Genomic DNA, 27,899 nt, shown 5'->3' with positions numbered 1-27,899 from the left:
TATTTTCATAAATTAGACAATTCCTTTACATTCTTTGTTTCAAATACTCTTACAAGTCATTATATTTTAAAAAGTTTCAAATTTATAAGTTAAGCCACAATGTAAACTATGGCGGTTTTCGTTGTTGTTATTATATTTTGTGTATATACATCTATTGTTTACATGTGTATATTAGTAGATAAATTATGTTTTATTCATGTAGTTGATATTGTATGTAGAGAGCCTTATTGAAAATTGGTTTAATCCAAATGAGTTACTCTCTTTGAATAAAGATATTATTACTATTATTAGTATTATTATTAGTATTATATTATTATTATTATTATTATTATTATTACTGAACAAATTTAAAAACAGATGCATTTGTATAAAATGCCTTGGAATATACAATTTGCTGGAAATCATATTTTTGACATTTTAAAATAGATTTGTTAATTGACCAGATTCAGTTTCTCTATTTGTTTTGTTAATCTGGTTCTGACACGGGGAGGATTGTTGTTTTTGTCTACCGCATTCAGCAGTATATCACATGTCCCGTGGTGTCTCCTGTAGATGAACAAATTTCCGTCTTTGAAAAATTTGAAATATTAATCAATGCGTTTAGTAATATATGGGACACACATACTACATTTACATAAAATTTCCATATATCCAGGTTACTTTTTGTTTAAATTAAAAGAACATGCGTAAAGTTTGAATATCTTTGCTAAGATCAACCTACGACAGTTTTGAGGCGAGGTCTGGGATAGTCATAAGAAGATCATAAGACATGTCATAAGATATTCTAGTATCTTATGACAGGTCTTAGGATAGCTTCGCGAAACTGTCCCGAGTTTTATTTGACAAAAATCTTATCTCCACAATGTATTAAATTTTAAACTTTTTTCACACAAGCTTATTTAAATATTGAAAATTTTAGATTCACAAAAAGAGCATGAAATGAAAGATTATGTATTTTAAGTAACCATGGCGATAATAATGATTAATTTCATCTTTTTTTAAAATATCCAAACTATAACTTCCAGCAAATTGTATATTCAAAGGCATTTTATACAAATGCATCTGTTTTTAAATTTGTTCAGTAATTGGCAACAAAGAATGTAACATGTGTAAGGAAATTGTCTAATTTATGAAAATATTTAAAATACGTCACAGATATGAAATGTATATGACAATCAATTGAATGACTTATACTTTAGTCGTGTCTCCAATTATATTTAAAATGTTATGTTTTAATAACATGTATATCGCAAAAAGGCGAAAAGGCGAAATCGCGAAAGCCCAAAATCGCGAAATCGCGAAAAAAAGAAATCGCGAAACACGAAAACGCGAAAACGCGAAAAACGCGGAAATGCGAAGTCGAAAACGCGAAAACGCGAAGTCGAAAACGTGAAATTGGAAAGAAAAAATATTTCGCCTTTTCGTTTTCGACTTCGCGTTTTCGCGTTTTCGCCCTATAAAATATGAAGGACGAGATCGCGAAATGGCCTCAACCGGCACCCATACCCATTGGTGGCCTTCGACTGCCTTTTGGTCGAGTTGTGGTCTTTTTGTCATATTCCCCATTTCCTTTCTCAATTTAATAAGGTATAAATAGAAAACATTGATGATACATGGAACGTATTTATTATCATTGAAAAATCTAAACAAAATAAAGATATCTTCATTTGATCAATGGGAATAGTTAAAAGTTTCCTGTAGGGGTTTTGCGCTATTATAATTATAAATATAATAAAAATGCTAATATAAATAAGACGAGTAGAAGCATTGCTGAAAAAGTATGCGCTAAACAAGTAGGACACGTTTGTAAGTAAGTTATTTCTGATTTTTATTAAAAAAAAAGATTTCTGTAAACCTGCATGTGAAACAAGGAATCTGAAAATTAAAAAAAGACAATTTATGACATATAACCACATTTTGAATTATAATACCAGTAAAGTGTTTATTCAATCCATTAAATTTGTTTCTCAATTAATTTACTTAAATGTTCTTTGGCAAATGAATTGTATATGTTGAGAAGCTGTATTAACAGCAAAACATACTTCAAGTACCGTTTCTAATTTTTTTGAGTAAGAGCAATGTATGGTCTGCTACTCAGTAAAAAAAAGTCTACCAGGGTTGATATATCATCTTATTGACTGTTTTCTTGTGATAAGGGAAAACTACCAAATTGAAGCATGTGTGGTACATAACAAGCGGCGTGAGGAGAATTATCAAGTCGATAGTGATAGGCCTTACTACGGATTTTATATTTTAAGCTGGACGTTAAGCATACCTCTAATTAAATTAATTATCCTGGACGTCATAGAATCATTTGTAGGATTATCGTTGCAAAATCCTGAAACGTGGCACAATGAAACACTCTACATGTATATTGTGCCGTATGTTTTGGATTTTATTTGTGCTACGGGCAGATTCATGGACGGCGCCAACATGCGACGAACAGCAGACCATTGTTTGAATATCTTTGCCGCTTCATTAAAGGTGTAATACCACCAAATCATGATAAGCCACATCCGGTTGCATACGAAAGTAGGTCTAAAAAAATATTCCCTTGAATTTGACAGTTGTAGAAAATTAACCCTGCATTTCAATGCACTTAAATTTTTCTGAGTCATAAACATGTATGTTGGGTGTCTGAAAGCATCATTCTTTTTTTATTTGATGGTCTTATAAAATATTTTGGAAAGTTAAGGTTACATAGTTACCAAAGCAGGTAACCAGTAAATAATCTGGTAAAAATTTGGTTGTTTACTTCCGGTGCAGGTTACTTTCTTATATGCAATGAAATGTAGTGTGAAATTTTCACTGTAGCACTGGAAAGGATTAAACTTTATTCATGCAAAGTATTTCTTTGGTTGAAATAAAGGTAAATACTGTACAATTTTTTTAAAAGTGCCAATTTAACAAAGACTAATAGGGAAAAATCAATGGCGGTATTACACCTATTTAGGGAAACAACACGTGCACTCGTGACCTTATTGTACTTTCATTTTTAAAAATTATTACTAAACTAGTTCATACGTTGTGAAAATGGACTATTCCGAATGGATTGAGACACAGAAATCACGTTTGAGGGAAAATTGCATTGAAATGGGGGTTTACGGATGTTTGCTAAGTCAAAAGGGTGGACAGACAAGGCTGTATTCAGTGTATAGTGTTAGGTTTCCTTGGGACAGAAAAAAAAAGAACCTTGTATGGTCACAGATTTGCATACATGTTGCACACTGAGAAATTTGACATATCAGATGAATTTCATGTGTCTCATCTTTGTCATCAGAAGAGATGCATTAACCCTGAGCACTTGTCTTTCGAGCCGCCTCATATTAACCAAGACCGCCAAGTTTGTCGTGGTACACACCCAACAAGGTGTCGAAAACACAAATCCTACCAAGACTGTTTGATTTAAAATGGTAAAACAATAATGGTTTAAAAGAGAAGTCCTATTTTTCTTCATATGATATAATTTATGAAATACACTTTTGAATCAACATACATATATTACATTGAGACTTTTCTTATAGCTTGCCATGCAAATCACCATTTTACGTTAGCCTCTGTGTCAAATTTTAAATCACCCTTACAGTTTTGTTTATACAACATGTGATTTTTCATTTCAGTGTTAACCATGATGTGACAAGCATTCTGTTGAAAAATCTTATATGTGAACTGGTCTGCAGATGACACTTTAGCATTGAGGTATGTATCAACTAATGTCATTTTATTTATTTTTTGGGCGCAAAAGTTTACAATTTGCCATTGTGCCGTCTGTATTTTGCACCGACAAAATATCATCTAAACACTTGCCTTGGATTTATACATATATATCAGGATCCAGTCTCACATACCTAAATTTTATAATTCTTACCAATTTATTTTTTTACCCGCATTCAAAGGGACATAACCCTTTTTTAAACCATTTTGATGTATTTTTTATTACTCTTTCTCCCCATTTTCTAATGTAAAATACAAGAAGGTGGACTTTTTTTGGTGTAAATCTATTAGAAATATACTGCAATAAATAAATGAAATGACATTGATATCAGTAACAATAAATTGTTGACTGAAAGGGAACCGTTATTTGTCATACTCGGGGAACAGACCAAAATCTCAAGTTACACATAAGGGCTTATAGAAACTTCGGTGGAGACTGTTAACATTTATAGAGACAGTTCTTTTAGCTAAAACACTTTAATTATTGATTTGACATTACATGTCTTTCATTTCTTTTGGGAAAATAATTACATTTGTTTTATTTTTTAGGCAAAAGATACCAAGTTTTGATGAAAAAAGAAGGAAGAAGGAAAAATGGACCAAAAACAGACCAAAACAGACCTTCAAATGAACTCTAAAAGGTGCAATAAAATTGTATATCATCTTAAAGTTGTCTTTTGTATCTTATTTAATTGTTTGAATGCTTAGATCATTAGTATATGATCAGATATTAGTCAAAACTGCATTTTATAATGATACACTGAAATAAGGATTTTTTGAAGAAATTAGACTGAAATCGCCGTAGGATATGGCCTTACATTATAGTGGTTTTCTCTGAAACTATAGATCTGACTGAGACAAAACTTGGCATTTATGCTTGAAATAACTTGCAATTGGAGGGAAAAAAATTACATTAAGTTTATTTGACAATTAGGTGTTCTTTAGGTGTAATACCACCAAATCATGATAAGCCACATCCGGTTGCATACGAAAGTAGGTCTAAAAAAATATTCCCTTGAATTTGACAGTTGTAGAAAATTAACCCTGCATTTCAATGCACTTAAATTTTTCTGAGTCATAAACATGTATGTTGGGTGTCTGAAAGCATCATTCTTTTTTTATTTGATGGTCTTATAAAATATTTTGGAAAGTTAAGGTTACATAGTTACCAAAGCAGGTAACCAGTAAATAATCTGGTAAAAATTTGGTTGTTTACTTCCGGTGCAGGTTACTTTCTTATATGCAATGAAATGTAGTGTGAAATTTTCACTGTAGCACTGGAAAGGATTAAACTTTATTCATGCAAAGTATTTCTTTGGTTGAAATAAAGGTAAATACTGTACAATTTTTTTAAAAGTGCCAATTTAACAAAGACTAATAGGGAAAAATCAATGGCGGTATTACACCTATTTAGGGAAACAACACGTGCACTCGTGACCTTATTGTACTTTCATTTTTAAAAATTATTACTAAACTAGTTCATACGTTGTAAAAATGGACTATTCCGAATGGATTGAGACACAGAAATCACGTTTGAGGGAAAATTGCATTGAAATGGGGGTTTACGGATGTTTGCTAAGTCAAAAGGGTGGACAGACAAGGCTGTATTCAGTGTATAGTGTTAGGTTTCCTTGGGACAGAAAAAAAAGAACCTTGTATGGTCACAGATTTGCATACATGTTGCACACTGAGAAATTTGACATATCAGATGAATTTCATGTGTCTCATCTTTGTCATCAGAAGAGATGCATTAACCCTGAGCACTTGTCTTTCGAGCCGCCTCATATTAACCAAGACCGCCAAGTTTGTCGTGGTACACACCCAACAAGGTGTCGAAAACACAAATCCTACCAAGACTGTTTGATTTAAAATGGTAAAACAATAATGGTTTAAAAGAGAAGTCCTATTTTTCTTCATATGATATAATTTATGAAATACACTTTTGAATCAACATACATATATTACATTGAGACTTTTCTTATAGCTTGCCATGCAAATCACCATTTTACGTTAGCCTCTGTGTCAAATTTTAAATCACCCTTACAGTTTTGTTTATACAACATGTGATTTTTCATTTCAGTGTTAACCATGATGTGACAAGCATTCTGTTGAAAAATCTTATATGTGAACTGGTCTGCAGATGACACTTTAGCATTGAGGTATGTATCAACTAATGTCATTTTATTTATTTTTTGGGCGCAAAAGTTTACAATTTGCCATTGTGCCGTCTGTATTTTGCACCGACAAAATATCATCTAAACACTTGCCTTGGATTTATACATATATATCAGGATCCAGTCTCACATACCTAAATTTTATAATTCTTACCAATTTTTTTTTTTACCCGCATTCAAAGGGACATAACCCTTTTTTAAACCATTTTGATGTATTTTTTATTACTCTTTCTCCCCATTTTCTAATGTAAAATACAAGAAGGTGGACTTTTTTTGGTGTAAATCTATTAGAAATATACTGCAATAAATAAATGAAATGACATTGATATCAGTAACAATAAATTGTTGACTGAAAGGGAACCGTTATTTGTCATACTCGGGGAACAGACCAAAATCTCAAGTTACACATAAGGGCTTATAGAAACTTCGGTGGAGACTGTTAACATTTATAGAGACAGTTCTTTTAGCTAAAACACTTTAATTATTGATTTGACATTACATGTCTTTCATTTCTTTTGGGAAAATAATTACATTTGTTTTATTTTTTAGGCAAAAGATACCAAGTTTTGATGAAAAAAGAAGGAAGAAGGAAAAATGGACCAAAAACAGACCAAAACAGACCTTCAAATGAACTCTAAAAGGTGCAATAAAATTGTATATCATCTTAAAGTTGTCTTTTGTATCTTATTTAATTGTTTGAATGCTTAGATCATTAGTATATGATCAGATATTAGTCAAAACTGCATTTTATAATGATACACTGAAATAAGGATTTTTTGAAGAAATTAGACTGAAATCGCCGTAGGATATGGCCTTACATTATAGTGGTTTTCTCTGAAACTATAGATCTGACTGAGACAAAACTTGGCATTTATGCTTGAAATAACTTGCAATTGGAGGGAAAAAAATTACATTAAGTTTATTTGACAATTAGGTGTTCTTTAGGTGTAATACCACCAAATCATGATAAGCCACATCCGGTTGCATACGAAAGTAGGTCTAAAAAAATATTCCCTTGAATTTGACAGTTGTAGAAAATTAACCCTGCATTTCAATGCACTTAAATTTTTCTGAGTCATAAACATGTATGTTGGGTGTCTGAAAGCATCATTCTTTTTTTATTTGATGGTCTTATAAAATATTTTGGAAAGTTAAGGTTACATAGTTACCAAAGCAGGTAACCAGTAAATAATCTGGTAAAAATTTGGTTGTTTACTTCCGGTGCAGGTTACTTTCTTATATGCAATGAAATGTAGTGTGAAATTTTCACTGTAGCACTGGAAAGGATTAAACTTTATTCATGCAAAGTATTTCTTTGGTTGAAATAAAGGTAAATACTGTACAATTTTTTTAAAAGTGCCAATTTAACAAAGACTAATAGGGAAAAATCAATGGTGGTATTACACCTAAACGAGTGGATAATTACAACTGAGTTATGATATAATGGAATAATGGAACATTTACCTACAATCAAAAAGAAAAAGCATCAAAAACAGTTAAAAAGAAAAAAAAGTGCATCAGGCTACATTCGTCACAACTCGGCCGATTCCGTACCCTCATCTAACATATAGAAGGAGAGTAGCGAGTTTACCCGAGGGTTGCCGAATACATCAGGCTACAATAGTGATTAATGAACTTTGTTGAAAAGGTGCGACCAAGAACACATCAATTATCCGTGTATATATATGGGGCTACTTTGTAGAATTTCATACTAGACGAAATAATAAAAATATCTTATAATTTTTTTGTATTCCTTTTAAGGAGCAAAATATTATGCAAGTAATCGATTTTGAAAACAAATTTAAATTTTATATTCTGCCCAGAAAATATTTAATTAAAATCGATGGATGTGGCATTAAGTTCCGTCAATCTAAGCAGAAAAGGCTGAAACCTAAATTAAATTGGTACAAAAACCACTAGTCTAGAGTGTTTTTGTGTTAGGATGTCATCATATTTGATATAATAAAAATCTACATCAATATAAAAATAGCGGGAAATGATAAAGTTTGGTTAAAATAACCGGTTTTTTTTTATCTTTTAAATCATAATGACTAAGAAATTTTAATTTTAAAATGAGAATGAACTGCAAAACCATGGTCGTTTCTTCCTTTTTATAAAACATGAAAAACACGATTTTTTTATAGATATTAATTAAATGTCATGGCCAGAAACTATTACAAAAAACAAGATTTTATCAAATTATGGAAAAAGGAAACCTGAAAATTTATCAGATGTTAATCTATTGTAAATATTTACGGAAATGTAAAAATGTGATGACTACAAATATTTTTTTTTGAGTGAAAAGCTAGATTTTTATCACGAATTCTCCGAAAACAAGAAAACATAAATTGTGTCAAATGAATTTAAAATCAAGATATCTTTTGTCAATTTATTCTTAAATGTATGCTTAATAAATTAATATATTCAAAACTTCGCTTGACAAATAATTTTTAGGATAAATATATCTATATGGATACATAAATGTATTACACATGTCGAAAAGTGTAACAATCTTTGCAATAGAGAAATATATCTTATATTTGTAGAATAATCCTATTATTATATATAGCTGTTACGTTAGAGATATTTATAACATAAATCTTAGTTGCAATATTAGAATCTTTAAGAGTTAATAAGTTCAATCATTTTCTCAACGTACGGATGATGATATCATACGGAACACACACACAAATTTCGTTTAAAAAACGTTCCATCAGAATTTTAATTTGACTCAAAATATTATTTTTAAATGAGCGTAATTAATCCATACTCAATAGTGACCATTCCCACGTTTCAGTTTACATTTATACTGAAACCTTTTTCAACCTGCAGACATGCTTATAATTATGACGAGTCTGTGATACAGACGAAATGCATCTGTTTTCGGTTGTTATACTCATGGCGTTACAACAAATGCAACAATTGGCTGTTTTTTATGTAATGCATTACCAATGTGTTCATTCATGTGAGAGTTTTAGATGGCTAAACCTGGTTTACCTATACATTTTTATCATGTCATAGATTGTGGTTTACCATTTACATCGTCTGATTTTTTAAGTACCGAACGTGACTTATTCCCGACTGTTTTGCTGGGTGTGAATTCGCATTCGTATAGGACGTTTCTTGGTATGTGTACATCCAGTGTTCATGGTTTTATTTGTGATTCTGATCGGGTGTTGTTTTGTGTCTAATTGTTTGTAGTTGTAATTCCTTTTTTTAAATTTTCTATTCGTATGTTAAAGTAAAGATAACTAATCCTGTATTAGTTGGTGTGTTTCGCTCGGTTTTAGTTTGTAACCCGGGTTTGTTTCCTGTCAATCTATTTATGACATTTGAACAGCGGTATACTACTGTTGCCTTTATTAATCCAACATTTTTAAAAAACATAGAACTCTACCAAGTCAGGAATATGAGATGTGTTATCCATTCGTTTGATATATACGTTTTTGATTTTACCATTTGATTATGGACTTTCTGTTTTGAATGTTCATCGGAGTTCAGTATTTTTGTGATTTTACTTTTATAGCTAGTTTATATGACAACTTGTATGACACCGTGTCTTCACGTATGTTTGCACTGGAACAGTATGAATCTATGAAAAATGGTGTCCAGTACAAGAATAGACAAGTGTTGAGGTGACACCGTAGACTAATACTTGGGACTGTTTTTTCTAACAATAGCATTTAAACCTTTAGATAATCAATTATGTAACATGAATGTTTTAAGAAATTCAATTTTCTTATATTTTATTCTTTATATCTTTGTTGTTATTATATCAAAATGACTCGACTGTTATACATACATACTGTCTTTTTTTACCAGCAGAATTACAACTTTGTGAAGAAGAAAAAGAAATCTGTCAAAGATGTCCAAAGCAACTCCGAACGTATATGTCAACAATATTTTCGGAGAAGACGATGGTGAAGACTATGAAGACTGCTTTAGTCCTGAGGAACAATCCGATTACGAGGACGTGAACCCGATTCCTAAAAGTAGCCCTCTTAAACTGAACCCGATTCCTAAAAGTAGTCCTCTTAAACTGAACCCGATTCCTAAAAGTAGCCCTCTTAAGACCAACGTTATTATTGCACACAATATAACCAACAATCAGTCCATACAAGATAAACCACGGAGTCAAAAGAAGCAAGTTCCATGGCGTTTGATATCCTTAATTTGTTTCTTTCTGACCATCATTATCGTATCCAATGTGGTGACCTTCGTAACAACACAAAACAAGTTCTTGGAAAAGAAAACAAAGCGTAAGTACATAAAAAAAATGTATCCAATACAAAGATTTATATTTGTAGTTAAGTATGCAAAAACTTAGTTTTACCCGATGAAACATAAAAGGAAAAATGACACCAAAACATTTTCGAACATTTATGTTGTGTCATGTGTACTATTGTTTGTCTGTTTGTCCTTTTCATTTTTAGCCTCGGCGTTGTCAGTTTATTTTCGATTATTTATGAGTTTGACTGTCCCTCTGGTATCTTTCGTCCATCTTTTATGGATGTCACACGTGGAGCAGGATCTGCTTACCCTCCCGGAACACATGAGATCACTCCAAATTTTTGGTGGGGTTCGTGTTACTTAGTTTTTAGTTTTCTATGTTGTGTCCTGTGTACTATTTTTTGTCTGTTTGTCTTTTTCATTTTTAGCCATGGCGTTGTCAGGTTATTTTCGATTTATGAGTTTGATTGTTCTCCTGATATCTTTCGTCCCTTTTTTTTATAAATTATATTCAATTTGATTGATTGTTGGTTGCTATGATCAATTATGGTTCCTTGAAATAAAGGGAATTATCACATTTTTATCATGTTTATGTGAACAACACATTTCTCGTTATAAATGTAAAAGTAACATCATTTATATAGATCATTTTTATAACCAAATTTCCTGTTTAGAAATTCTAACATTATTCGAGTTACAAGGGGTTTATTATTTTTGATATAGGCATTATATACTTGGCTGTATTTAGCATATCTTTTTTTTTATATTTGGGGTTCAGCTTTCTTCTCATTGAAATTTATGATTTGACATTTTGAATATTTTGAATCGAGCATCGCTGAATAGTCTAATCAAGTCAATAAACGTATTTTTTTTTTTTACCAAATCATAAACCTGGTATCTTGTATATATCGTTGTATTTATTACAACGCTAATGTTTGTAGACGACCAGCAATCTCCGGCGCAGAGTTCATATCCGTTCCATACATGCTTTGCAATACTGCACTTAATATGACAATCTCCGGCGCAGAGTTCATATCCGTTCCATACATGCTTTGCAATACTGCACTTAATATGACCTCTGCCACACATTGTCCGACTCCATGAGGAAATTTCCTCATGGCCGACAAGCATTCGGTATTCTCTGCAAAGTCCCTTGCGTGATACACAATTTAGCGAGGATTGTCGAAAAAAATATTTGCGGAAGGTTAGGAGTAATGAGGTAAAGTGGCGATGGCGGAAATTATGAGAATCATCTCATCGCTTCATCTCCTTCAACTAGGATTGTCGCCAAATTGAAGTTTAAAAATTACTTTGACGAAACGTGCATCTGACGCAAACACAAAATTTCAATCCTGGTAACTATGAGGAGTATATTTGAAGCGAAAAAAGAAGAAATTCTATGAATTTTGCCGACAGGCTACATGTAGGCTACGGCAATCTGTTGAGTCTTTCAAGTATTTTATCACTCGGTTAGCACTTTTGATCCTGGTCTAGGATGGTAGTTGTCCATTCAGTATAGCTCTATGTAATCCACATGGGTTTGTTACAATTTGCCGGGTTCATACATAAGAAACCCCCAAAAATCACACTTCAGTATACATATCATAGTGCCGTGATAGACATATTTTAAAATAGAAGCATAGGCGGATCCAGGGGCCCTCCCTTTTCTTGAGAAAAAAAAAATGGTTGATTTTATAGGGATTCGCTGAAGCATGGCTGGAGTGGGCTCCCTTTGGTCAGTCAGATAACTCCCCCCCCCCCCCCTTTTTAAAAAGTTCTGGATACGCCACTGAGGAGACAAATTAAGTGGAAACAAAGTACATGTAAGTGAAAGTCTTATATGTGTTTCAAATCATTGTATTAAATTGATACAATGATTTGAAACACAGTTGCTATGGGGGTTCTACCCTTGTTTTTTTTTCGGTTTTTGTATAGATAAAAAGTAAACCCAGCAAATTGTAACAAAACCCCTCCCTGTGTTCCAAAGTTTTTGCAAAAAGAAAAAAAATAGAAATGAAGAAAATCTAAGGTTGGGATTTCTGGAATAAAGTGCTTGGTATTACTAAACATTGCTAAAAGGCCACACTTAAAAATTTGTTGGTTTGCCCAAACCCTACATTCAATGGCTGAGACAGTGGGTAGGTAGACATTTCCTTTTTTCAACAAAAAAGAAATTGAAGTATCAGCTGTTTATTAGTCTTCCTGCCTATCTGATTAAAAAAAGAAACTTCTTCAAATCAGGACAATAAAAAGATTTTTATTAGGCAGCTATTTTCTGGGTAGGTAGGCTAAGGGTTAGGGCAAGCAAACATATTCCTTTTTTATGGTCCAATGCATCCTTACCATTAGGAATCCATTAAACTTCCATTAAAAAAGGTACATGGCAAATATTAACAAACCTCTGTGATACCTGTATATTAAACAGCACAACCCTTTGTCAGAGGGAAAGCCTCTCATAGCTTGGTGGGGTTGTACCTTACCTTATAAAAATTCCTGCTACCAAATGAGAAAAATATATTGCTTTGCTTCCGTGAAGCCTATTCTTGTGCAAGCATTCTACAGTACATAGACACCTATAGGAAATAATTCTTTCAAATTCTGAATCTTGCAGTATAACACTAGACAATGGTTTTATTACTCTACTTTTATTCTTGCATTATACCCCTTCTCTAATGTATCATATAATATTGACTTTTACTGCACATTAACCAATGTCTATTATTTAATATACATGATTGGGGACTGGGTTTTAAGCTAGCAGATACCTTGGTAGATGTTACACCCAAATTACCGTATAGCGGGTTATTTTCGCGGGTGTAAAATTTCGCGATTTTCATTGAATAAGGTATACGAAATATCTTGGCGGTTATTATTTTGGCGGATTCAACATTTTTGACGTTACCTTTGCATGTTCACTTTTAAATTGGCGGAATTTATATTGGCGATTTTGTTCTATCCGCGAAAATAAGCGAAAATTTACACCCCGCGAAAATAACCCGCTATACGGTATGTCCTGATACTCTTGGCATTATCAATAATTGATATTGGAGTTCTGTGCACTAAACTAGTGATGAATGTATGTACTGTTAATCAATTGTTATTATTTCAAGTTGAAAAAAAATCTGGATTCATTATCACTGCTAAAAAAATAATGTCTCACTAGCAACAAACACATCTTATATTTTTTATTCAGTAAGCCAACAAAACCTGGAATCTACATCAGCTTAAATTTATCATCTAGTTAAACATTTTACATGCCATATTGAATTCAGAATAAATTCAAAAACCATTGTCAGCACATTCACATACCCCATGTCCCCACATTGTCAGTGGACAAACATCTACCTAGTATGTCCTTGTTGTCTACAAAGCTTAATAAGATTCTAGTGTGAGGTTTCATAGAATTTGCAATGAAAAACTATATTGTAGAAGTATAATTGAGGCCAATAAGTTCAAAGGGGAATAACTTCTAGAAAAAGACTTGAATCACAATTTCCTGTTGATATGCACATCTATAAAGTTATATGAAGTTCTCTTACAAGAGGGTTTTCAGAGGAGTTGTGATGACAAGTTGTTGAAGACCGGGAATGACAGACAGACAAATGCATGGGTCAAAAACATTATCCCCCTCTGCAAGTTCATTGTGTGGGGTCATGAAATAATTGTCATTGTGAGAGGTAATAATACTGAACTTTCTCATGCATCAATACAACCATTTAATCAAGCACAGACATGTATCCAGTGTGAGATGATTTAACCCATTATTATTTATTTGCAAGACAACTGTTATTACTGCTTTCTTTTTGTTGATGGCAGATCTTTATTCATAACTGAAGTATTTTTTTAAGATTTTTGTGTTTTGGAATGCCATGAATGCTGTCCAATTGACTCATACCAATTATTTCCTTGAATTCATATGCTTAAATCTCAAATCTTAGGTAAAAAGTTGAATCAGTTTTATCTGTACATTACTGAAGTTATGAGTAGTATAAAGCAAAAGTCTTTTTGGGAAGTTTTAAAAATGTAAACAATGTGAAGGACATTCATATTTCCATACTACTTGGCTCAAACTGATAAAATGTATTCTTCATTTCTATTTAAATTGCTAACAACAATATGTTCATGATAGATTTAAGAAGACATACAAAATTTTCAAAACAGCAATTAATAAAATTCATTGTAATTAATACATGTATTAAATGCACACAAATTTGGATGTGCAATTAGAATCACTCCAATTCACTCATTGAAACATGAATCATTTTTTTATGAGTTCTTAAGTCTTGTTTGTAAGTTCTTTTAAAGTGAAAGTCTATTCCATTTGTGTGTATAATCTATGCAGGTTTGTAATGCTTCTCATGTTTCTATGATCAGGTTAACATAATTGTGATCTGAAAATATAATAAAAAAAAAAAATCTTTTTAATTTATGTTTTTTATTAAGATAAGGGATATACATGGTATGCCATTGTTTGTCAATCCAGCCGTTTCAATGTCAACACTTTATTCAATATCTCAAAGGAGTAGGGGCATAAAAGACCCTTATTTGACTCAAATTAATATTGCTGCAAATTTAAAAGTCATCTTAATCCTAAACATTTAGAAATTTGTACAAACTAGACTAAGGAGCTAAAATAATAAAATAAGTATAACTTTAACCATATGCTCTGCAGGGAACAGCTGTATAAGACCCCAGATGTCCAATCCTGAACAGTTGGGCAAGTATTGACACAAAAATTCAAGCTTGATATAGCTCTGAATTTGGATTGTGAATAAATAGTTGACACAAAACAGGTTTCTGACACAGAATGAATGTGGTCTTAAATTGAATTGGAAATTTACCTATTATTGGCCAACATCCAAAATCAAAATACATTGTTAGATTCAGCATATGAAATAACCCCAAGAATTCAGTTTTTGAAGAAATCTAATAAAGTTTCATTTTGAACCTTTTAGTCTTCAATGTATATCCATATATTCATTTTTTTTTAAATTTTGGACCTCGATTTAGACGAGTTTGAAAACTGGGCCCATAATCGAAAATCTAAGTACATGTTTAGGTTTGGCAAATCAAAGAATCCAAAGAAATTATTTTTTGATAAACTCAAGCTAAGTTTAATTTTGGACCCTTTGGACCTTAATGTAGACCAGTTTGAAAACAGGAACAAAATTATAAAAATAAAAATCTAATTACACAGTTAGATTCAGCATATCAAATTAAGCAAATATATTTCAATTTTAGATCAAAGTTTAATTTTGGACCCTTTTGGTCCCTTATTCATAAACTGTTGGGACCAAAACCCCCAAAAATAAATCGCAACCTAACTTTTGTGGTCATGAACCTTGTGTTAAAATTTTATAGATTTCTATTTACTTATACTTAAGTTATTGAGTGAAAACCAACAAAATTGCTTATTTATGCCCCTTTTTTGCCCCTATATAATTCCTAATCTTTGAGACCCAAACCCCCCCAAATCAATCCCAACCTTCCTTTTGTGGTCATAAACCTTGCCTTTAAATTTCATAGATTTCTATTACTTATTCTAAAGTGATTGAGCCAAAACCAAAATCAACTGCTTAAAAGATGTATTTGAGCCCCTTTCTTGACCCTTTTTCAAAAACCGTTTGGACCAAAACCCCTATAGTCAATCTCAACCTTTCTTTTAAGGTCATGAAGCTTATTTTATAAATTTTTATTCACTTGTACTAAAGTTATTGTGCAAAAACAAATAAAAATGATTATTTAAGCCCCTTTTTGGCCCCTAATTCCTAAACCATAGGGACCAAAATCAATCTCAAGCTTCCTGTCTATTGTATGCATATGAACTTCATGTTGACTATAGGATGGCAATATTAGTCTACTCATAATTGTAAAAGGTGGCAAATTATGGCTACCACTACAGTAATTGTTTACTGAAAACAAATAAGTTACAGCCTTTTTTTAAAATGTGTTAACCTAACTGTAAGTTTATAAGACTTTGCAGTGTCTGTGCATTTTAATTTATGCTAAACAGATGGTACATGATTTTGTTTTTCTATCATATGCATTTTGTATAAAAATCTACAAATAAGTCTGTGTTACTATCTCATCCAGATGGAGAGTAACTTTTACAGGATAAAAATATGTCCATTTTGGTATATTTACAGACTTATATATATAATGAACTTTGTTATTATAGAGCATAAATTTTATCTTCAAGCAAAAAAAAGGCTAGAAGCAACATAGGCCCAAATATGTAAATTGAAGCAAAAACAAAAGATAAAGCAATTAGTGAGTTACAAAGCTCACATTTGTTCGTCTGCAGTTGGATTCGAACCAACATACAACAAGTGTATTTCGCTTATTTACATACTTATATATATTGAACTTTGTTATTATAGAGCATACATTTTATCTTTAAGCAAAAAAAAAAGAGACTAGAAGCAACATAGGGCCAAATGAGTAAATTGAAGCAAAAATAAAAAAGATAAAGCAATTAGTGAGTTACAAAGTAACAAATGGTGGCTTGTGCTTGATCAGTTGTTTGTATAGTTGTATACCAATCCCAAGTATAAATGAATAATATAATATGCTAGAAATACTGAAACCCTCTCAATTTCATACTTGGTTTCCTGCAAAAGAATAAAGCAAAATTAAACATTTTTATGGTGTATTTATCTTCATCATGTATATACAAATCAGGTCTAATCTTAATAAATTGGCATAATTAAAAAAAAAATCCAATTGTTACATTCAACATATGCATAATAGTTTTAGTCTGATTCCTGTCCATCCACTTCTTCCTCTTCTTCTATTAACAATTTACAACTGTACTCATGGTCATTTGAAGAACTGCAATTTAGATGAATGGTAACTTAAAAGTAAAGCCAGTGTTTAATTACTCCTATAGAAAATGTATGGCATATGTATAGCTAGATATTGACTCAATTTCTACATACACTGTACATGTATGAACATCTTTTTACAATGTTTACTATGTATGATTTGTATGATCTTGTGTTTGCATGTAAATAGAGTAATTACACAGCAGATGTATATGAATAGCACAACATTTACAAACTATTTAAAACTTCAGTACTTTGTAGCATTATGAATTTTGTGAAGAAAACTTTGACATTATGTAATGCACTACATAAGAGAAGTTAATCAGTCTTAAACATTTGTGTTAAACTTAAATTGAAAATAAAATTGTCAAATATTTTATAATTTGATTGATATAATAAATTTCATGATATACTCAGTAGTCTGTCTTTTTACTCCAGATGCCCCTTTAAGTCATCTTTTGGCATAACATTGTCATAACTGCTAAAATGAAAGGAAATTATAGAAGCAGTAGTTAAAGATAATTTCCTAATGTATGTAGAGTAAGAATTTGGTAAGCTTGCTTGTTTTGTTTGTATATTGTACAATTGTTATTGGGATAACATTCAATTAAATTGAAATATAATATACAATTTTAAATAACTATTCCTATCTATATTGTTTGCAGATGTCAATCTTAATCACAATGCTTGAGCTACATAGCAGGCAAGTCTACCAAAGTCTTATTTTACAAGCATTAGGAAATTAGCTCTAATGAGAATTATAACCACATTTCTGTTTAAGTCATAAACATTCAACAAGATATAATATATATCATTTTTCATGTTGAGTATAAAGTATACATGTGTACTTATTCAAATATTATTTGTTTGATTGTCTAGAACTTAAAGTGTCAATAATTTCAGTGCGTCCATTATATTGACAGCTTACAGTCAAGCAATCCATCATGGTATCACTTGGCCTTTGTAAAAAAATCAGGGAATATTTTTTTGTGTCTGATAATGTCACATAGACTTAAAACTACATCTCATTGTTGAAGGCCATAATGTGACCTATAGTTGTAAATGTCTGTTTAATTTTTGTCTTTTGTGGATATTTGTCTCATTGGCAATCATATCACATATTCTTTTTTATACATAACTATGATTTCTATCTTTAAAATGAATAATAAAAAAAAACAGATTCAAATAAATAGGCAAAACTTTCACCAGCTGTTTGTATGACCCTATGTCCCTATCTATCCTTTCTTCGTGTGCATTTGTTTGCAAAACTGTAAGGAAACACATTTGTACCTAACAGAAAAAGACAATCTAATTAAAATCAAATCCTTTAATTGCTCCTGTTCTGATATGTCACGCATCAAGGCTTGATGCGCAACATATCAGAACAGGAGCAACTAAAGGATTTAATTTTAATTAGATTGCAGAAAAAGATTGACTTTAAATAAAACTATGGTGAATCTAAGAAAGATATAAGTATTGATTAGTTATCCATCATGACCTACTATCATTTAAAAATTTTTACTATCATATTTAAATTGTAGCTTTCTAAACACTTCACCCTCTAGTCCTTGCTAGAAAACAGAATGATATACAAGTACTTTTATTTAAATTACTCTGTTTTGTCGCTTGTACTTGCATTCCCTGTTGAAATGGACAAACTGTTCAACATGGAACTGGTGAGACTTTAAGTACAAATTTGATAATCAGTGGCAGATTCAGAAATTTTTATAAGTGGGGGCCCACTAGCTGATGTTAAAATAAATCTATGGGTATTGAATGTACAATAATTATAAAAAAACATCTTCATCCTGACAGAAAAAAAAATAAAAATATACTTGCATGACATCATAGTTATAAGGACTTAATTGTGAAGGTGTGAATGTGGAGAAGTTATATCAAAGAATAAAATTCTAAACTTTTAAAGTAAGTTACAACCTACATACATTTTTTTTGTACATGTGACATATATCTTGATTTACAAATTTATCAATAGAAATGTAGAGGCTAGTTCAAATAATTATGACGTCTTGAAAGGCTATTATATTTTTTTTCTTTGACGCCTTATGTCGAAGTAAGGCGTCAAAGAAAAAAATATAATAGCCTTTGTAGACCTCATAATTATTTGGACTATGTAGAGGCCAGCTGATGAAGTCCACTTATGGATGTGGGGTATTTTTGTTTAAGACCTATTATAAATGGCTAGCAGGTTGGTTTTTACAGGTGAACTAAGTATTGTGGTTTTGTATACAATACCCCAACCCCCCACATTATTTGATGACCCTTTGATAACTCAGATGCTAAGTTGGTAAAATAAGCCCTGCCAATAATTATTCTGCTTATCAAATGGCTGATACTGATTTACATTTTTCTGCATAATACATTTTTGTCTTTGCTCCATCTTCTTCAGGGTGGGCTCATGTCAGAAAGCATGGGGTTACATCAAACTTCACTATGACAAAACAAAACAAGCACCATGTTGTTTTTCGACGACAAAAAAACAACGTGGCAGGGTAAATATTTAAAATGATGTCTCCGGGAATCTGTACTATTACAGGCATTACAGAACATAATAGTAATTGCAATTATAGGTAGAAATTAATATAAAATTAATGTAAAATAGTAAAAAATGGTAATTACGGTGACAAAATAGTCCCTTCACAATCGGCTGTGTTTACGAAAGAAATGTAATCTCTAACGAAAATGCAACTTTTAGTATTACGTTAATAAACATAGCAAAATTTTCCGTTTGATATACTTATCTTCGCAAAAATGAGAATTTTTATGTTTTTTTCCATAAAAGTATCTTAATTAAATAAACAGTAATGTAGATTTTGATTAGAGATTGGGAACAAAAAAGTACGCAAAAAAAGGTATGGCAGAGGTCATATTGAGTGTAGTGTTACAAAGTATTGAACGGAACGGATATGTGAGCTCTGCGCCGGAGATTGGACGACCAGTACTTTATGTAATACCATTGAAGTAGAAATTACACTTTTCATTGAACCTCAACATATCAAGTCTGAACAATTTGCAATTAGAATGCATTGGATTGTTCAAAGAGATTCAAATGAGAAACAATCTATCAATCTTAAGACAATTTATACTATATATTCAAGATTGACACATCTTAATTCGCCTTTGGTTACTCAAGATATATAAGATTTTAGATGCTTTGATGTTTTTGAACCACTTTCTAAGGATATTATTTTTCGAAAAATATCTTATACTTGATATAACAATGAGATGTGGTATTTTTGACAATGAGACAAATATCTACCAGATTTAAAAAGAATAGCAATAAAAGCCAGCTATACAGCATTCAACATTTAGAAAATCTATACATCAAGATCGGCTATAACACGTCCAGATAAAAAAAATGGAAACTCAAACGATGAAATTAACGGCTTAATTCATAACAAAACAATTTTCCAAACTGTACTACACGCCTCTGCTTTCGAACACGAACATACATGATTGGACGGGTTAAAATTTGATTGTGAGCGCTTAAGGTAGCACAATACAAAGATATGTTTACTTCCAATCTGCAACCTTTAAAATGCTGTTACTTTCTAAAGACTGCTAATAAATTAATAAAACAGGTATATATAGATAGATACAAGATTAATCTTTTAAATGAATGTAATATTTTTGTAATGTAAGCATTATGCAATCAATTATTATGCAATTAATGGCAAAATCTTGGTCAGTTTACTTGAATGAATTTAGCTCCATCATCTCTATAACTATACAGCAAATGTTTACTAAATCTTAATCAAAACAGAAGGAGCTACACTAGGGTGTCTCAAATTATCACTATCGTATTCCATTCTCTCATAAATCTGTAATATGTGTAAACATCCTTACCACATAAAGGTAGATAATTATTGAGTAGGTGTAAAATTTGATCTATACATTATATCCAAAATCTGAGACATCCATTTGTAGATAATGGCTCTAGGAACAACATATAATAAAATCAACCCTCTAAGGATATCCATGAAGATGCTAATTCAATTGAAAGTTCAAATTCTTTTAAAATTTTGTAGACACAGTTAACATTGTAATTGATTACATAATTGTTGTATAATACTATCATTGCATTAATTTGAAAGAGTAATCTGTTAGCTATCCTCAAATACCACTTTTATGAATTTTAAATCATTATAAAGAAAGTTTTGATAACTAGAGAATTGGAGGTATAAAATCTTTGTATTGTGTTACCTTAACTCTCCATCTAATATTGGACAGTTGTACAATAAAAAGTCTTTTGTAATTTCAAAGGACTAAAATAGTTGTCTAAATTTTGCATCGTTAACAGTCAAAATAAATAGTAAGACTTCTGTGTTTTAATAGATTACTTTATATCCACTTTAAACGCACATCTTTTCAGAATTATTATGCAGTTCACTCCCTTGTTTGAATGGAGGCTTGTGTGTAAATGATGAGGAACAATACTATTGTAGCTGTACTCGAGGTTTCTCCGGGAAAAACTGTGAAGGTGATTTAATAAAATAAGTTGTAGTGACAATTACAGCTTAGAAGTCTAAAGTATACCCGAAAAAAAGTTTAAAATTAAAATCATCAGTGTCATATGTCGAATCGCTTAATATAAAGAAGGAGATGTGAGTATGAGTGCCGAGGACAACTCTCCATCTAAGTCATAATTTGTAAAAATAAACCAAAATAATAATTCTGAATGATGCAAATGTAATATTTTGTTAAAGTAAATTTTAGTACAGTACTGTCGGTTTTGTTTGAGTAGTTCCATATTCTTGTAAAATGTCGTGTAATTCATAGTAAAACAATCAAAAACATAAGAAGAGATAATTCACATTCAACTATATGATTCAGTGTACTTGAAAACAGAATGAATATTCATGTATTCAACATTAATTTAATTTAAACATTTTCTTCATTTTAACAGTTAAGCTAACCTTTCAAATTGAAAAGTTATATTGTTGTTCATTGTATTTCTGTCATGGGTTTTTACCAGATGTTTTAGTTTATGAAATACCTAGACTGGTCATTTTTTTTTTATATATTTATTGATTTCTACTCATGTCGTACATTTTTTAATTTCAGTGACACCTTGTACCAGATTTAACTGTTTAAACGGAGGTTCATGTGAAGTGTTGAATGGCACGTTTCACTGCTTATGCAAGTCCGGCTTTACAGGGATGTTTTGTGAAGGTATGTTTTTTATGCTAGAATTCGACCAAATTGCATTTAGTTGAGAAGAATAATAAAACAGGTTAGTAGTGATAAAATTTCGTTAGCATATTTTTGTTGTTGAAATAAACAAATCAATTGATATGCTGACGTTACTGTGATAACATTCCTCGATTTAAGTATATTTTATTTCGATTTGTTTTATTGATATAAGAGATTCTTTTAGAACAGTGTATATAATTTCAGAACCGAAGCCATGCCTATCAAACCCCTGTTTTCATTCTGCTTCCTGTGCTGGTTCAGACAACAATTACACATGCTATTGTCCAATTGGAACTGAAGGCAATCGTTGTCAAGGTGAGATTTATACACAGAAAAACTACAGATAAAGACAAGATGAGACAAATATGCCGTCCACCGAATTGAAAGATTATAGCATCAAACCATATCAACTGTTTTGAGCAATGGTTTCTAGAATATAAGGTCTACTTATAACGTAATATTGATTTAACTGAAGTTTATGTGAAGTTTAACTGTTTAAGCAAGTCTGACTTTTCAGGGCAGTTCTGGGAAGGTAATCTTTAAATATATATGCAAAATTGAAATCAATTGCAGCATGTTTAGAATTATCATAATAAAAAAAACCCGATAGGATAGAAATGAAAAGGTCAGCTTTAAAATAAAAAGTAATAATCAAACCATCATTAAAAAGATATATAATTGAACTAGGGTATGTTACACTGATGAGTCTTTTGTAGACGAAACGCGCGTCTGGCGCAAATACAAAAAAAATCAATCCTGGTATCTATGATAAGATTAGTTACATTTTACATGTTCCATGAAATGTTTAACAGGTCTTTGTTACCTGATGGAGATGATCGGTCGTAAATATTGTAATTTTTCAAACAATAAAAATATACTAAGGTTATGCCATAGTAAGTATTATTATTCTTAGTGACTGACAAAAACAGGTTATTTGCAAATTTTCTCATTTGACTGCAATCAAAGCATGGTTAAGCATCTATGTGTTTATTTTTTGTAATTTGGTCTTTGTAATCAAATGAGGACAATGTTTTGTCTAACATATATTTGTAAAATAATGTATAACTTTGAGCATTACTTTTAAAATGGCATTCATATATCGCAGTTTAAAGTTTCTGTGTTCTGGTTTTTTTCAACTGTACAATTTTTTTTTTCTCGTCTTTGCTTTTTTCCAATGACTGTGTCAGTTTATTTACGAATTATGGGTTAAAATGAACCTTTATTATATTTTTCCTCTTGTGTTCTTCGTTTAAGTGAATACCTGATTAAAAGAAGGGCGAACGATACCAGAGGAACAGCTAAACTCATAAACTGAAAATAAGCTGACAACGCCCATTTCAAAAGTGTAAAAAGAAGAACTACTGTTAATAGTTGATAATGTTTTCTTAAAATCAAGCGTTATAGACTATTGCAACGTTGATGAATTTAATTTTTTAGATGAATTTTATGAAACGATAACATCCCCTGGATATCCGTTACACTATGGAAATTCCATTCAAACAGCATGGAATATTGATGTTGGTTTTGGAAACACTATCAGAATTAAGTTTACTCTTTTTGCATTAGAGAATAACGCTGATTATTTTAAGGTATGGTAATTTCACATTCCACTGTTTATAAAAGACTCATAAGACGAAAATAAACCGACAACGCTATGGCTAAGAACGAAAAAGACCAACAAACAAACAATAATACACGAAACACAAAATAGAAAACTAAAAACTAAGCAACACGAATCCCACGAAAAAGCTGGGGGAATATCAGGTGAACCGGCAGTGTAGGCTAATACTGCTCTACATGTGTAATTCGTCATATTATTCATATTAGTACAAACACGGTTGTCAGTCTAAAGCGGATAGTCCCATTCGTGGAAAAGGATTGTGGAACGACACTTGGAACGTTTCAGCTTTTATCTGTTAAACAGATATTCCATAACGGTAATGGTGTTCGTACAATTTACGAAGGGATAATTAAATCTTCGCCACCTGAAACTTTTGGTATAATAGGATCATTTTAAGGAGCAACTCTTGATCAAAGAAATCAAGATAGGAAATACAAGCCTTGGAATATCGTATCAACTGGAAGATATGTACTCCGTATGCAGGCGCTGCTGGAATGTTGCTTCAAAGACATTTGATGTTCATCTTCAATGACCAGATCAGTATGCAGTGACATTGCCACGTCAATAGAATTTGATTAAGCTCCGTTATTTGCTCGACATGTTCACTGCCGTAAAATCAACTTCTCATCAAATCGCCAATTACCATGGTACATAGATTTATGCCAAAAAAGTTTCCCATAAACTGAAATGCCAAAGAATCGACTACAGAAAAAAACCTTCTAAAGCTATAAAGTTTAAACTGCAAAATTGCCAAAGCACAGTGTAATGGGTCTGACACGGCCAAAATCAGATGGTACAAAATGGAACTGGAAACATGCTTATCAGCATTGATTGACCTTTCTGACAATCATTTTGGCTATGAATACAGGAGACAATTGCCTTCGACGGTGAAACTTCCATTTATAAGGGGGTACACAGGGTTTTAATGCATACCATGGGATTTTAACAAACAAAATGACGAAATTAATGCAACTGTCGAACAGGATTTTTTTTAGACAATGAAATGATGAAGGAGATATACATTCATACATTTTTTTTTATCAAAAATTGCACATTTGAAAATGGAAATTAAAAAGAATAATCGTGTGTTGCGTTTATAAAGTCGTTTAGTATAGTTTGTATTGAACGAAACTGAAATTGTATTAACGTGTAACTGGCTTATTCAACGATATAGATTTAAAAAGATGTAGTATGAGTGCCAATGAGACAACTCTCCATCCAAGTCACAATTTAGAAAAGTAAAACATTATAGGCCATAGAACAGTCTTCAACAAGGAGCCTTGACGCACATCGAGCAGCAAGCTATACAAGCCCAAAAATACATGCCTGGTATTGTTGGTGTCAACGTCAGTACCCATAATCTATACTTGAATGCCATTGTGTATTACTTGTGAAGTTCATACGGAATATTTATCAACAAGGTCTTGGTAGCTTCCGGTGAACTCTTTTAGAAAAAAGTTGAGACGTTCTTTGACATACAGGTTCATCAACTTTCTGGTTAGACACTGGTGACGTTTCACAAAGTCTGAGTGGGGCCTGCAAGCTCTTAAATATCGAATTAGTTTGGAAATGTATATCCCATACGCATGTAAAGTTGGTATATTGCCACTACGATGGGGGAAATTGATAATTTCTAAATCAAAATCGTCTCGTTTGTCATAGATTCTGGTATTGAGATGACTGTATGTCGAATTCAAGGTATAAATATAAAAATAAGGCAGAGGAATAGGTTTCTTTAATTTCTAGTTTTGGTGGATATATTAATGGAAACCAATCAGAATTTTTTGAATTGTTAATGGAAAGAACATCATCATCAACTTAAATATGAAATTAGTTTTTTTTCTGATGGGTTCATTAACATAAGTATCCTCCTGAACTAAAGAATAATAGAATTACAGATGCAGAGTTATCTGTCTAATTTGTTAGACATATATCTAGGTCTACAGCGGTGACTTCAACAACAGAACGATTTCGATTTAAAATTAAAACCAATTCTTCAAAGAACAATTGAAGGTCTTTCTACCTCGATAATAAGAATGAAATTTAAAAAATGGTGCTCACAAATGCCACTCCTGGTTGATGTGTTTGATACTTCAAACTGATATAAAAAAAAATAAGATTCATAGGTACTTTTTCATAGGATTAGTCTGAAATAGACTACTAACGGTTAAAATACAGCCATTTCCGATTGACCTGACAAATGATGAAATGTCTTCAACCAAATGCAGAAGACTTAATTGTTTTATGATGAACCAGCATGCATTTTTTGCAGAGGTCAACATCTAGAACGTCAAATTGACCTTTGATCTTGACATCAATTTCAAGGACATAGATCAGTGATTGTATTGTTGTGGAGAAATACTTATTTCAAATACATAAGGGGAGATAACTCCTATACGAATAAGTGTTCGGTTACACAGGGTGAGTTTTGAAATCCCCATCACTGTACTGCATCATTGGCAATTATGATAGGTCAAGGTACGGTCTTGAACGCGGAGTCTAGGCTCACATAGAATAGCAAGCTATAAATGGCCCCCAAAAATTACAAGTTTAAAACCATTCAAACGGGAAAACTAAAGGTTTAATCTATATAAAAAACGAGAAACGAGAAACACTTATGAACCACAAAAGCAAACGACAACTTTTGAACATTAGTAAACATATGTCAACTAAAACCATAGACAAGAGCTTGTAGCAGGTACTCTTACTTTTTAAAAGGTTAGCGGTGTCTTATTCAACAGTCTAAAATCTTGGATTTTGTAAAAAAAACATCTCGTCCACTTTATCCAAAAGTCATAAGAAAGAACCAAGAATGTTTTACTGGAATTTGATAATAGCAAACCTGAAACATATTTTTAATTGTCTACATTGTATCTTTTCATGTAAGATATATAACGCAAAATCAACAATTTGCTGCCATTTAGGAACCTACACTGGTTACACTCTCCCAAGTGAAAGGACATCCACAGGAAGATATATGACAATTGTGTTTATAACAGACGGATCTGTTACAAAACCTGGATTTCGTGCAGTTATTTATAAAATAACGTCAAATTAATTTTCAGGACATGCGTACTTTTTACGTCAGTTAGGACGAAGACAAGGAAATGTGAATGATCATATGTGCATACGTTATATCATTCAATTATTTAAAAAAATGTTTTTTGACATTTTGGTTCTGTGAGTTTTTGTCTGATTCTACCTGTAACTGGCAATGCTTTTGTTTTTTTTGCCTAGTGCTTCCCTTTTCTTTTATACATTTTGTTTATTAGAATAAAATAAAACTGAGATATGATGATATGTTTTATAGTGTACATTTATTTTGTATGGTTTTACACCAAACGGTACATTCTTTTTATGTATGATGCAGTATTAATTGTACTTGATAAAAGTGGAAAATATATTCTTATGAATTTTATTATCGTTATAAACTGCAAATTATTGAGAACTTATTTGTAGCATTTTAGTCTATGCAAAGAATCATTTATTAAGGATGATCACTACGTTAATTTCTCACATTTCCTTAATAGAGAATTCTCGATATCTGACTTTACTAACGTCATACATAAAGTATACGTAAGAAATCAAAATTAAGACTATATTTGAGATTGAATTGTCTCCCTTTTCCCGAAATGCATTCAACCATAATTTCGCCTTTATCTTCATATTTTTCCTTAATCTAATTAGGATACTAGTTAAACTATTTGAATTAAGACAACATTAGTGGAAAACGTTTATTTTCAGTTAGGGAATCATGAATACATTGGACAATTAAACAATCTTTTGTTGGTTGATACTGTACGTGTAAGTCTTTTTTGTTTGGTAGAAACAAACCGATAAAAAAACAGGTACAGCCCAATGCCATTAATCGGCTGAATTCTGCTTAATGGTCTGGTGTGGTCTTTTTGAAATGTTTTCGTCTTTCATTTTTTTTTATACTTCGTCATCCCGGACATTAAAATCTCAGATCGTTAATCTATGTCCTAGCTTAGACTATTTCTTACGACTTATTTTTTGTAAATTGTTGCAACTTTCTTTTTAAACTGATTTTTACCGACTGCTGTGGCATCGCTTTCTAAACTTAGGAGATAATTTTGAGTAATTTAAAATCTAAAGGCAATCTAA

The 27,899-nt window shown here is 31.6% G+C and overlaps 1 protein-coding gene and 2 long non-coding RNA genes across 3 annotated transcripts; 2 read left to right on the top strand and 1 right to left on the bottom strand.

Moving 5' to 3' along the window:
- The first annotated feature begins 2,574 nt into the window (after positions 1-2,574).
- LOC134686098 (uncharacterized) lies at positions 2,575-6,557 on the top strand. Its single transcript, XR_010101541.1, has 5 exons — positions 2,575-2,869; positions 3,621-3,699; positions 4,264-4,355; positions 5,795-5,873; positions 6,438-6,557. It is a non-coding gene; the product is annotated as an uncharacterized LOC134686098 (long non-coding RNA).
- A 3,159-nt stretch (positions 6,558-9,716) lies between these two features.
- LOC134686097 (sushi, nidogen and EGF-like domain-containing protein 1) lies at positions 9,717-23,802 on the top strand. The gene is made up of 5 exons (XM_063545775.1): positions 9,717-10,147; positions 21,333-21,440; positions 22,025-22,132; positions 22,358-22,468; positions 23,591-23,802. The coding sequence occupies exons 1-5, from the start codon at positions 9,754-9,756 to the stop codon at positions 23,749-23,751; spliced, it is 882 nt and encodes a 293-aa protein (XP_063401845.1). The 5' UTR covers positions 9,717-9,753; the 3' UTR covers positions 23,752-23,802.
- On the bottom strand, positions 16,500-19,739 carry LOC134686095 (uncharacterized). Its single transcript, XR_010101540.1, has 3 exons — positions 19,580-19,739; positions 17,356-17,423; positions 16,500-16,729 (listed from the first exon to the last, which is right to left on the bottom strand). It is a non-coding gene; the product is annotated as an uncharacterized LOC134686095 (long non-coding RNA).
- Positions 23,803-27,899: the final 4,097 nt, after the last annotated feature.

This window comes from Mytilus trossulus, chromosome 10 (genome assembly GCF_036588685.1).
Source record: "Mytilus trossulus isolate FHL-02 chromosome 10, PNRI_Mtr1.1.1.hap1, whole genome shotgun sequence".
NCBI lineage: Eukaryota > Metazoa > Mollusca > Bivalvia > Mytilida > Mytilidae > Mytilus > Mytilus trossulus.
Note: the sequence above shows the minus strand (reverse complement) of the source record. Positions and strands in the feature narration are given on the sequence as shown.

Coding starts and splice junctions, on each gene's coding strand:
- LOC134686097 (XM_063545775.1), top strand. CDS start 9,754: ATGTCCAAAGCAACTCCGAACGTATATGTCAACAATATTTTCGGAGAA. Junction 21,441..22,024: donor CTCCGGGAAAAACTGTGAAG/GTGATTTAATAA, acceptor TTTTAATTTCAG/TGACACCTTGTACCAGATTT. Junction 22,469..23,590: donor TGAAGGCAATCGTTGTCAAG/GTGAGATTTATA, acceptor TTAATTTTTTAG/ATGAATTTTATGAAACGATA.